The sequence below is a fragment of the Gallus gallus genome, chromosome 11, assembly GCF_016699485.2.
Source record: "Gallus gallus isolate bGalGal1 chromosome 11, bGalGal1.mat.broiler.GRCg7b, whole genome shotgun sequence".
NCBI lineage: Eukaryota > Metazoa > Chordata > Aves > Galliformes > Phasianidae > Gallus > Gallus gallus.
In genome coordinates, this window is record NC_052542.1 from 18029249 (window position 1) to 18042112 (window position 12864).

The 12864-nt window shown below is 48.9% G+C and overlaps 1 protein-coding gene and 1 non-coding gene across 7 annotated transcripts in view; both read left to right on the plus strand.

The window, feature by feature from the left end:
- Positions 1-12864, plus strand: part of ZC3H18 (zinc finger CCCH-type containing 18) — a 39968-nt gene that overhangs the window by 8211 nt on the left and 18893 nt on the right. For 4 of the 6 annotated variants that reach the window (XM_040707272.2, XM_004944292.5, XM_004944293.5 and 1 more), the window contains exons 4-10: positions 1019-1103; positions 3320-3468; positions 3775-3867; positions 4444-4601; positions 5869-5901; positions 7427-7544; positions 8957-9249. In XM_040707272.2, coding sequence (XP_040563206.2) covers positions 1019-1103; positions 3320-3468; positions 3775-3867; positions 4444-4601; positions 5869-5901; positions 7427-7544; positions 8957-9249 — 929 coding nt within the window. The remainder of the gene's footprint in view (positions 1-1018; positions 1104-3319; positions 3469-3774; positions 3868-4443; positions 4602-5868; positions 5902-7426; positions 7545-8956; positions 9250-12864) is intronic. The other 2 variants (XM_040707273.2, XM_046899630.1) reach the window with 1 other exon arrangement.
- Positions 6893-6990, plus strand: MIR1571 (microRNA 1571). The gene has a single exon (NR_035056.1). It is a non-coding gene; the product is annotated as a microRNA 1571 (primary transcript).

The window sequence follows — 12864 nt, forward strand, 5'->3', positions numbered from 1 at the left end:
CTTCAAAGCCCTGGCTGCTGTCTCCTTGAGGAGTTCCATGGTGGTTTCTCTGTGCTCATCCCCTGTGGTTCTGAGTCTTTGAAGAAATCTCCATCTTCCGGAGTTTCTTCCTCTGGAACTGCTGCGTGGAGCTGAGGAGTAGAGAATCACAGAATGGCTTGGGTTGGAAGGGACCTCAAGGATCATGAAGCTCCAACCCCCCTGCTGCGTTCAGGGCCACCAATCTCCAGATCTAATACACCAGGCTGCCCAGGGCTCCGTCCAACCTGGCCTTGAACGCCTCCAGGAATGGGGTATCCACAGCTTATCTGAGCAGCCTGCTCCAGCACCTCACCATTCTCATAGGAAAGAACTTCCCCCTGACGTCCAGCTTAAGTCTTCCCTCCTAGAGGGTGACCATATGGGGACACTGCATCAAGTACTGTATTTGGGAATTCTGCTATGTACTTTAAATCAATTAATGGAAGGAGTTTGAGCTGAAAGGTGTGACAGGAGTGCTGAGCAGGGACAGGCAGTGTGGAGGCTCTGGAGGACAGTGGCATCACCCAGCTGTGCTGCCATAGCTGTCGGTGTGCACTCGTAGCCTGCAGCAAGGAAAGGTAATGCAATTGAGCTCGTTTGCATGAGGCTTCCTCTAATTGCATTCCACCTGCTGTCAGCTGGAAGTGCACAACCAGCCTCATTCAACCAAGGTGTGTTAAGATTTTAATCCACTGTACCGTTGGTTATTGAGCCTCTGAGTGTACATTGAGTAAATTGATGCAGCATGGTCTACATGTGGTGCCAGGATGTTCATGATGCCTGCTGGGCTTTGCAGTCAGCCTTGAAAAGCACTGAAGTTGATCCATGTTCTCATTGCTAGCAGTACATTGTGAATATACTCAGGGGTGTTCATCACAACCTTTCTTTGAATTTCCCCTGTGCTTTGCCTCAGGGTGTGCTTGCAGTGACTGATATTGGACCATATTGTGAAATGTCAAATCACTGCATGAGATGTCAGCCTGTCTGTCTATTCCAGGACGATGACTTGGAAGAGGGAGAAGTTAAAGATCCCAACGACAGAAAAGTGAGGCCACGTCCCACCTGTCGGTTCTTCATGAAAGGTAATGGCATGCTGTGATGGTGGAAGCAGACCAAAGGTGCTGTAGTTTTTCTCCCTTCATTTTGCATCAGTTAAGCTGCTTCCCTACACAATCATCTCTGCCCCAGGCATCCCCAGTGTCACCTTTCTGGTGGCCAGATGCTGAATTTGCATAGGGCCCATATGCAAAGAATCCTGTGACCTGGGTGTGTTGAACCCAGGAGAAACAAATAAAGGAAAACTCACCAGCATGTTCAAAACAGGATGGACTAAAACTGCTGGGGCTGATTTGGCAGTCAGCTGTTGCTTAAAGAGGTTCTGTGATGTTATTCAATGGAAAACAAAAATGGCAAATTTCACTCTTTCTTATCAAGCTGATGCCTTGCCAAAATGTAATTGTTTCTTGCAATTTGATGGCCAGCTCACTTCCCCAGTTACTAAAAGGCTCTCCTTTTTTTTTTAACTGAAAATAGGGCTACAGTTCATTGTAAATTATGTTTTAAATTATAGTTTATAGTTCTTCATTCAGCCCCCTTGATGTCTGCTCTTCGACTGTGCTTTACTTACAGTCGTCATTGAACAATTGATTGGAATTCAAAGAAGGGTGGAGAGCAGGGTGGAGTCCTCCCCCCTTACATCAGCAGCTCACGCAGCATAGGGACCAGCTTGGGGGTTTCCAGAGACGTGCCCATCACCCAGCACGTTCCCTGGCTTCCTGATCTGCCCGTGCTGAGCATGATAGGGATGCTGATGGCACAGGGAAGTCCCTCTGCTTGTTCCTCAATCTTTTGCACAACACACGCCTCCGCTGGATGGAAATGTTTGCCTGAGTCAAAGTTCAGGCTGCGGGATCTCCTGCCCCAGGTGTTCTTTGACTTGGCACTGGTTCAGGTAACGCTGACACTCGCTTTGCCTTGCTCCCCCTCGGGGCTTTGTTGCCATCAGTGAGGTCAGGCGCTGCTCACCTGGGACCTTGAGGACACCCAGATCTTCAGCCTCGCTGTGTCTGATAAGCACTCGTACGGCTGTGCTGCTCCCATTGCATGAATGATGAGTTTGACACCTTTCAGGGAAGGAACTCAATGTGTGGCTGCTTTGCCATGTGCCCCTCAGGGGGATCGTTCCCCTTGACCCCTCAGTACCAGGTAGTAGGAGCTGGTGGGGTGTCTTGCAGACCCCTCCTGGCAGGCGTTCAGCCACGTGCTGAGGAAGGATGCTGCAGCCACAGCGTGCCTCTGCAAAGGGATTTGTGCTCTCATTATTTCTGACAGCATGACAGCATCTAGTGTTACCTCTGACTGTGGTTAATCTGGGACTGATGAAGAGCATTTCCAGGGACCGAGTGCTTCCCTTTACCCAGGTGCAGCACGGATTTCTGACACACTGCTGAAGCCAGGGAGGCTTCTTCCTTGGGCCACGTGCTGCTAGCAGCTCTGTTGCCTGTAAAATCAATGCCTTAATGCCTGAGAGAGCACAGAATTAGCGATGCCTCTGTGATGCATTTCTCTGCGAAATCTGCAAAATGTCTGTTGCCTGATGCTGAGTGAATTGCCAGCAGGAAAAAATACAGGGATTGTTTCTAAGACAGGCTGAATTAAAATCAGGAATTGGCTTTGTATCCTGCTAGAGACCCCTGAGCGCTGCCATCTCCTTGGGATGAGGACTGAAGCTAATGAGCAAGCTGCTGCAGGTTGCTGGCTGCTGCCCTCCTCAGCAGTGTCTCCTCTCCTGCTTTGTGCTGGCAGGCATGTGGAGTTGGCTGCAGAGAAAAATCTTTTGATGTACGGTTGTGCCTCACCAGAGAGCTGCTAATTCCGAATGCACTGTGATGTTTTCTTTGCTGTCAGGTTACAGTGGTTGTTTTCAGTGAAAGGTGAAGCTCAGAGTTGAAGCATTTGTCTTTAATATGGCTTGCAGAGCTCATGGGCTTATTACGGCGTTTGCTTAACGGTGTGTCCGCATCCATCACTCCCTTCTCCCTGGCATAATAAGGTTCTTGTACATTCATCTGTTTGAGAATGGAGCCGTTGAATTTATCCTCCCTGGGACAGCGGGGGGTTGACAAGAATATGCAAGTAGGCAAAGCTCAGCACACTGGGAGAGGAGGATGGTCAGGTGTCTGGAGCAGCATTATTTCTTGATGGGTTGATGGGTTTCAAATGATGGTGGGGCTTGAACAAGCATTGCTGTACCGTTGAGGCATACGTGGATCTAACAGAGAACTGTGTACTTCCACAGGTCATTGCACTTGGGGCATGAACTGTCGATTTATACACCCCGGGGTGAATGACAAAGGGAACTACTCCTTGATCTCCAAGCCTGAGCCCTTCTCCCCGAATGGCGCACCGCCCATCGGCCCTCACCCTCTGATGCCAGCCAACCCCTGGGTATGCACTCCTTTTGTGTGAATTCCTGGCTTCTGCATTCAGCTTCTGTCTCCTGCTCCAGGAGGAGCGAAGGTTCTGAGTTAGTGTTGTAGCAAAACTCTATACGTTTACTGCATATATGATTCTGAAAAGGTGGTCTTGAAGTTGCTAGTAGAGGGGAGTAATTTTCCACGTGTGTCCCAGCGTATGCCCTGCTGATGCGTCTCCACAGCTTCTGAAGGTACTCCTGAGTAGCTATTTACAAAGTGAATGTTTGCTTAGGACTAATGTTGAATGTCTGTCTCCTTCTGCTTACCCTTCTGACAGGGAGGGCCGGTGGTTGATGAAATCTTACCTCCCCCTCCTCCGGATCCTCCAACAGAAAGTGCCTGGGAGAGAGGACTCCGGCATGCAAAGGAGGTGAGTGGCATCCTCAAGTATGCTGGCTTTCTCCAGAGCACACAGAAGGGTTTCACTGGTAGAGTGCTAGCAGAGCTTGCTTTTGCAGCATGTCACGTAGGCTCTTTCACAGAAGCCTTCCTTTTGCCTTTTAATCTGTTAACTGCTGCCTCCTGCTATCGCAGTTATTGTACAGGCAAGAGGAGGTGCCATCCAGGTTTGTTTTTCCTATTAGCATGAGCCACGGAGGAGCCTGTGGCCCAGGGCACTTCAGGAAAGCTGAAGTCATGCCCTCAGTGAAGCAACACTTTCCAAGCTGTTCATTTCTCCTTCTGTTTTTCTAGCACCTACGAGATCCACGTGTCTGACCATTTCAGAACATGGGGTTTGCATGCTTGAAATGTAGTACAGTGGCTGTTCTGAGCTCATCTGGTAGTGAATTATACTTTCTGCAGCAAGGAAGTTGCTTTGTGTGCACATAGCTGAGGCTTGGGCAGAAGAAGGATGCTCGAGTTGAGGGGCACGCTTGTCCCAAGTGAAGGATTTTTCTGTGCCTTCGGGACGTTCTCTTCACAGTACTTCTGTTTTTCCTCATAGGTACTAAAAAAGGCAACCATGAGGAAAGAACAGGAGCCTGACTTTGAGGAGAAGAGGTTCACTGTGACTATTGGAGAAGACGAGCGTGAATTTGACAAGGAAAATGAGTTTTTCCGTGACTGGAATTACCGCATCACCAGAGACGTCCGAGACCCAGCGTAAGATGCAGCTTTGTTCTTGCCATGTGGAATAGATGGGTGGGAGTGCAGTGCAGTGTGGCAGCCTTCAGGTAGCTGCAATACCTGTCACCAGCTCGTTCTTCTGACTTCTTTTCTCTTCCTCTTTTAATTCCAACCCATGAGAGAGTTAGACACCGAAATTGGGGTTGTGAAGTTGGGATATCCTCAGCATCCAAGAGCTTCATGGCAGCAGCCATGCTGCCACAGCTAGCTGAGTGTTTGATTGCAAGGTTATTGAGACAGAAGGCTCCTAACAAACATCATGACCAGGCCCTGGTAAGCGTTAGTGAACTAGTAAGTTCAGTAAGGCACTGGTCAGAAAGCAAACCTGGTAGCTACAGGGGCATAGCCTGGGCAGAAAGAAGCATCCTGAACTTAAGTTGTAGGTGACTGCTGAAGGAGGTGAAACAGGAAATGGTAGCAGCCTCGGACACCATCCTGTCATGACTGAGAGCAGGCAGGCAGAAGCAGGTGCAAGGGTACAACAGTGTGCTCTGGGAGATGTGCATAGTAGTTCTGAAGCTAAAAAATGGTATGGAAAACAACATTTGAGAGAGAGGTTTGTGTTCTGCAGTGATGTAGGTGAGGCCATGTTTTTCTCTTGCACATTCATCCCCTGTTCCTACACGTACAGATCTTGGAGATATTTGCACTCAGTTCTACAAACTAACCAATCAGTTCCCCCTGTTAATTCTTTCCCTTTGTAGCAATCAGCCTCTGTCTTCTGTTCCTCTGAGAAGGCATTCAGTTGTACCTGGGGCACATTATCAGCAGTACTCTGTGGGTTAACCATAGAGCATCCTTGTTTTGTAACTGTACAGTTATAGCATCTTCACTCAGCATCCTTCTGTGCCATTGCTTTATTTGTGTCAGGATTTGTTGTGCTAGCTGCAGGACTGTCTGTGCTTTCATATAGTCAAGCAAAAAGTTTGCTCTCGCATGTAGCCAACGTTAAATAGAAGTAAGCAAACAAATGGAATTTCTGAAAGTTACTGTATTTTAACATCTCAGTCTGCTCCTACATAAAATGTATAAGATATATAGTATGCACAGGCAAAAGTTACCAGGTGGTGACTGCTGTATGCTCTAGAAATAGTGATTTCTCTCTCATGCACGGATTGACACCAGCAAATGCACCACTGGTGGTTCAGCTGGAATGTTAATGAATGCTTTCAGGATTGTCTTGTGACATATGGACATGTCTAAATAGTTCATGAATCCCTTTCTCTTTTTTGAAAAACTATAGGGAGGTGGACATCAAAGAAAACATTAACTATGGGTAAGAAGGTCTTTGATTCCGGTACTGTTGCAACTGTAAGAAAATATTCCCCTCCTTTTCTCCATTGCACTTCTGAAAACTTCCGAGGCCACAGACAACTGGCACACAGATGTGGCTGACAGTTCATTGACTGAATGGATGTATTTTGGGGGTGATATCAATTATTCACCTGCAATTATTCAAATGTACTACAGGGGTGCTTATTATATGAATAAAAAGACCATAAATGGGTATAGGGAGGGACTGCAGAGATTTGGATTTGAGGTTGGGTTTAAAAGTGAAGAGCTTCCTTTTTGGTGTAGCTTGAGATTTCTTCTATTTGAACACCTGATGTCACCAAATCTCTACTGCTACCTGGTTGGCATCAGCTTTTGGCAAAGGCTTGGGCAGCAGTAGTCAGGATTCCCTGGAATGCTTTCCTTTGGCTTATCAACTCAGATAGAAATGCAGAGATCTTAAACGATTTAAAAGTACTGGAAGAAATACAGGTAGCCTCTAGACTAGCAGGGGACAGCTTCCATGGTCGCTTGGCTTAGGTTATTTGGCGCTTCTTCAAATGCAAATTCTCCCTACTCACGAGCCAGAGTCCCACTGTATGGCCTGGAAGTTGGGAGCACTTGTTGATAATCCTAGTTCTGCCACACTGACTGTTCTGTGGCCCTGGAAGTTTCTTGTTTCCCGTACCCACCTCCCCATCTGTACCATGGATCTGATATTTACACTCCAGGTGGCCGGCAGGGATTGGATGTTGTTGGAGATACAAATTGAAACCATCAACTAAAACCATCAGAAAATGCTAACAGAAATCTTTAAGAGGCATTGGAGATTTAAGGAGGGTGGGATTCAGATCCTTTTCCTCCTCAAAAGTAATTACAGTATTTTGCATTTGAGTAACACGTCACGTGCCCCCCAGTCCATTCGTGTGCTCGGGGGCTTTCCACTGGAGGATATCAGCTGCAGTTGCAGTTACCTTCGATGCATGGAGTATTCCAGGCGTAGGGACACAGCACTGCTGTCTGCCTCCGAAGCTGAGCTGTTCAGCATCACTCTGTTTCCTATCCAGGCAGCACTGCTGTGCACCCATCACCTCTGGTGGCCGCGGAGCAGGAGGTGACAGCCTGCTGTGCTTGGGGTGTGCTCGAGAGAGCTGTGTGTGTGAGCACAGAGAGTGCAGCCCTCGGTCAGTGAGGCAAAATGTGTTCTGTTACATTTGCGTACATCCGAAGTAGCTGTAAGAAGCAGTTCTTTATTTATTACCACGTTGGTTTGAAGGCTGAGCTGGGTTAATAGTGTCCTCTTCTGTGCTATTGAGAAAGTTTGGTGCTTTTCTCTGATAAGCTTCGTTTTAAAAGGGTGGTTTGTGTTTGGGGTATGTAGGAAATAAACCACTTTCTGCAGCCATAATCCACTGAACGCATTTCTTCTTGTCAGTACACAGTGACTAAGAGCTGACCTAGGCTATGTAGTGTTTCTGTATGGTGACAAAGCAATATTTCCCCTTCTAACCTTCTGTTTTTCATTGTAGGCTTGATCCCTATGCAGATCCCTATTACGACTATGAAATAGAACGGTTCTGGCGCGGTGGGCAGTATGAGAATTTCAGGGTCCAGTACACAGACCCGGATCCGTACCGTAACTACAGAGTAAGTAATGTAACACCTCTCCCACGCGTTCCCTTTCAGCTCTCCTCCGGTATTTCTGCTGCTCGTTGTCACATTCCAGTGCAGCTGAACCAGGATTTCTCTCGTGTGTTCAAGATGCCAAACCTTACAGCAGTTAAATCTTCAGTTGCTGTGCAGAGCACGTTAGGTGATGGAGCTGGCAGCTCAGAGGCACTGCTGGGTGCAGCTTTCTGCCCTCCTCACCGAGGGTGCCTCCTCTTCACGTGCCCTGGCTGCTCCTTCCAGCATGAGGTGGTTGTGCAACCATCCTTGGAAATTTTGGAGAGGGGAGGGAGCTTCCAGGAAATAGTGTAGCTGAGGAATGGTTTAGTTGTTAGTTACTGGGACAGATGGAAAGGATTAGATGTGGGCAGGCAGAGGCTCCAGCATGGCTGTCTTCTGCTGCTACAGCTGCACGTTAATTGCTTTGAGTTAGGCAGGGAGAGCACCTTGCCTGCTGCCAAAAGCCCAGCCACCGTCAGTTGGTGTTGCACTGCTGCAAGGTGCAGAGCACGGTGGAAATAAGGCTGTGGACCTTTCTCTGCTCATGCTTTTGCAAGCTGTGGTGCCTTGAGAGTCCTGTCTATAAGAGTAACTCCTGCTCACCAGGAAGCTTTTTGGTGGTTTTCATCGTGTTCTTTAGAAAGTGGCTTTGCTTCGCTGCATGACCTCTTCTTACAGAAGCACTGCAGAAACAGGAGCCTTGTCTTCACTGTTGCTGCATATCATGCACCATCAATTTTCATGGTGCTTGTTTCTTAATTTAATTAGCTTGTTATAAACGTTGACATAATGAGTGAATTCTGTAAACGTCAATACGTTCCCTGAATAGGTGCAATAAGCAGAAGTAATTTCTCACAGAATCACAAACCACAGAATGTGTTGGGTTGGAAGGGACCTCAAGGATCACGAAGCTCCAACCCCTCTGCTGCAGGCAGGGCCACCAACCTCCCCATTTCACACCAGCCCAGGCTGCCCAGGGCCCCATCCAACCCGGCCTTGAACACCTCCAGGGATGGACGGGGCATCCACAGCCTCTCTGGGCAGCTGTTCCAGCACCTCACCACTCTCAGAGTAAATAACTTCCCCCTGACATCCAACCTAAATCTTCCCTCTTTCAACCTAAAGCCGTTTTCCCTTGTCCTGCCATTATCTACCCTTTCAAAGAGTTGACTCCCCTCCTGTTTATAGGCTTTTTGCCTGTTGCCTGTGAAAATCACAGCTGTGATGACTGTGATGCAGTGCTTCTCTTCCTCCCTGCTCTGGATTTGTCTCAATACTTCACTCTAACGTGGGAGGCCGTACGGGATGGAGTGCAGTCTGAGACTTGGAGACCTCCCCTTGTGAGATGTTGCCATCCTGACACAGTGATTGCTGTTTTTCCTTTTTTGTAGGAAAGAGAGCGAGAACGGGAAAGGGAAAGAGAGAACAGACAACGTGAGAGGGAACGAGAAAGGGAGAGGGAACGGGAGCGAGAGCGGCGTCAAAGGGAGCGCGAACGGGAGCGCGAACGGGAGCGCGACAAGGAGAGGCAGCGGAGGAAAGAAGAGTGGGAACGTGAGAGGGAACGGGTGAAGAGAGACGAGAAGGACAGACAGCACCGGGACCGGGACAGAGACCGGGACAGGGACCGGGACCGGGACAAGGACAAAGATAAACCAAAGCCCCGGTCCCCGCTGCTACCGAGGTAAGCGTTGGCTTGGGTTCACTCTTTGCATTCTAGCTGTGGGTCATGAATGGGTTTGTGCTGATCATACAATGGCTTAGGTTGGAAGGGACCTTACCTCCTATCCAGTTCCCACCCCCTGCCGTGGGCTGGGTGCCCCCCCGATGAGGTGAGGCTGCTCAGGGCCCCGTCCCACCCGGCCCTGAGCACCTCCAGGGATGGGGCACCCACAGCTCTCTGGGCAGCAGTGCCAGCGCCTCCCATCTGGCCTTCCTCTGGACCTGCTCTTTGTTGTCTGCAACTGTAGTCGAGCCATATTTTCAAGTGCAAGGCAACGCTTCATGTGAGCCTCACTGGCCACTAAGTGGAGCTAAAACATCAGATATGCAGTAGTCTATGTGACCGGGCTCTGAAAGGAGCAGTGTGCCAGTCCCGTGGCCTGGAGGTACAGAGGTGTTCAGCTTATCCCTGTCCATGGGGCTGGAGTTTGTGGTGGAAGGCTGACTGAGCCCCCAGCACTGAGAATCCTGCAGATGGGAGTGACTCTCCGTGGCCTTGACCAGTGCCCTTGGACACGAATCAAAGCTGGTTTGGGACTGTATTTACTTCGTTAAGTAAAGCTCCAAGAAGAGGTTTGAAAAGCTGAGGGAATTAGATGCCTTGAGATGAGTTTCTTCTAGTCACTTTCTTCAGTACAATGACATGTGTACTGTGTATGAGGCATGTTTGTAAAGCACTTGATAAATATAGAACTTATCCCGTGGAAAGTTCTAGTGTTGCAACACTTTTTGGTTCGGAATAAGGGGAAAGTGTGAGATTTCCTGCTGTAAAACATATTCAGGAAAACTGATCAGCAGCATTAGGACCTTGGAAACCAGAGGCAGATAGAGCTTTGTGATGGTGTGCTGAGAAACATCTGGGTGCACAAGTGTGTGTGTGTGTGTGTGTGTGTGCCTGTTGGGGCAGAAGAGGCATAGGGAAGCTGTGTTCTCCTGGACATACTGAAGCTTCTCCTTCTGGACAATGAATTTTGCTCCTTGAGCACTGGAGGAGAACATCATGAGCATAAGAAAGAGCGTTTTAGTGCCAAGCAGGGCTAAGAAGGCCAGCAACAAGATGCCACATGGGTTTGTGTGCTTTCAGGTGAGAGAAGGGATGAAGTCTTGAATCTGATGCAGAAGTTTTGTTAGTATTGCTAGATGGGAAAACTGATTTTTTTGGTGATGACCCTCTTTTTCAAGAGGAAGTGTCAGTTTCAGAGCACTGGGACTGCGTCTTGTGAGAGCTTTGATGCAGTAACAGTGTCAGAATGGTTATAGTAATAAGGGGAACTGCATTTAATTGTAATCTTCACTTACAACCATAATTTGTGCGCTTAATTACACATTTACTGTTGGTTTGCGCTCTCATTGGGTCAGTGATGGAGGAGATCTCACTGCCCATGTGATGATGATGGTGGCGAAAGCAGCATCAGCTGATTGGCAGGGTGTTAGGCTTTGAGTCACCATGCCCATGATTGCCAGTCTCCTTCCCTTGACACTTGTGCAGGGTCACGGGTAGGGCTTGGTGGAGGAGCTTTCGCTGTCAGTGCTGCCCAGGGTGTGCTGGGTAGGAGCGGTGGCCGTGTTGGCCAATCTTAGACCCATCTTGCCTCTTGTAACCATCTGTGTGAGCTGAGAGATGGGATTTATAGTGTTTGGGGTGTTACATGCTCTGTGGATACAGGCTTCCTGGTTCCCTTGCACGCACCTCTGTCTCATAAGCATCAGTTAGGTGAGCTGTGGACTGCCTCTTGTAACTCCAAAACAGCCTTTTGAAGTTAAGTCCTCATAGGATCATGGAATGGCTTAGGTTGGACCTTAAAGATCAGCTTGGTAGAGCTCCCACCCACTAAACCAGGCACTAGACATCCCCCCCATCCAGCAGTTTGTTCCCCTGTGCTACCCAAAAAGCAGCAAATATACCCCAAAGCCCTTATCACAGGGTGCAGCACCCCCAGGCAGAGTAGCTTTGTCTCACACAGCCTTTGGATGGGCTTTACCCGGTGCCTGTTGGAGCAGCCTCACCTTTCCCCCACATCCCTTCCTTTGGGCTGGGCTGCAGAGGCTCTGTTTTTGGCACCTCGGCATCAAACAGTTCCCCAGTTTGTTTAATGTGTAAAAGGTTTGCAATTGGTTTACGTGTCCTGGGTAGCAGCGCTCACCTGTGGCTCTATTTATAGCCTCTGTGCTTTCCCCATTCGCTGGAGCCCAGTTTTTGGCAGGCCTGCCCCTCCCAGGTGCCCTCATGGCCGTGTGTGTGCAGAACGTGGAGTCAAAAGGGATGAAAGACAGCTTGAAAAGCAAATGTCTGACACATGAAAACAAGTTCCCTTTCAATGGTACTGTAAACAGGAAACTTTAATCTGATCTCTAAACAAGCACAGCAGTTGAGGCTGATAACAGCAGAGAACTGGAGAACTTCCTTGCATCATGTTTGCTGCTAATGAGGAAGATGAGAATTTAACAAACACACACTACAAACCCAAGCAGACTTGATGGCAAACCTTTCTCCTTCAGCCTTTTGAGAAGAGGCTGCAGCACTTGGGCTTCCCATAGGATTGGCACACGAGGATCAGACCTTCTCGAAGGAGTGTGTAATTGCTGTTTTATGCTTGGTTGGTTTTTTTTTCCCAAGCTTGAGATGAGCTTTCCAAGAAGTCTACAATCTGAGATTGCAGCGCCAGTGAAATTGTTCCTCCTCCTCCTCCCTCCTCAGGCATTGAACACTCAAACAAGCCGGGACACTTTGTGATCCATGGGAGGGATAACGTGGCTGTCTGGCCCTGTGCTCCCCATCTCCAGAACAAGTTCTGGGGCCCCAGGCTGTGCCTGGTTTTGCTGAGCACCAGATTTCAGCTTCGTATCTACCTCTTGCCAGTGTAGTTCACTGTTGTGCAAGGCGTGTTGGAGTAGAGTTGGCATGAAAGATTTGATTTGACTTAGAGGAGGACAAGATGTTCCAACCTGAGCTCTGGATCCAGCCGTGGAGCTGCTGGCTTTCAGCTGCAACCCTGCACACAGAAATAGTAACGTGTTTTAATCCTTCTATTGTTGCATAGGTCTTTATCCTGTCATCATCCCAGTGAATCTGATTGTTTCAGCAGGGCATTAAGCAACGCGCTTGCTGTCGTGGGATTTGTTAGTGTTTCTTTCCAAAGCACTGAGGAGCATTACGGGGTAGAGCCCACCGGCCAGGCCAGTGCCACCATGGTGCATGGTGGTTCCCTATATGCAGGAAGGGAGAGGATATAATCCTGTGCTGTGGTCAGCAAGACGGCCCTCGGGCTCTTTCCCACTCTGAGAAGCGTGGGGTTTTCCATGCACAAGGTGCTGCAGGCTGTGCTTTGAACATTCAGGCTAAGGTGAGAGATTGGTCCTCCAGTTCTCCAGGAGGTTTGTCTCCATGTCGGTAAGTCTAGGCCCAAAACCTGCAGGACATCAGTGCAGATGGGGTGAGGAGGATGCTCGGAGACATCTCTGGGTGCACACAGGAGGTCCCAGCAGTTCCAAGTCCCCAGGAAGAGGTCGTGTCCTGGTGAACTCGTGTGCATTGCCCTACGCTTACAACAGAGCTCTGTGGAAGGAAGTTTGCCTT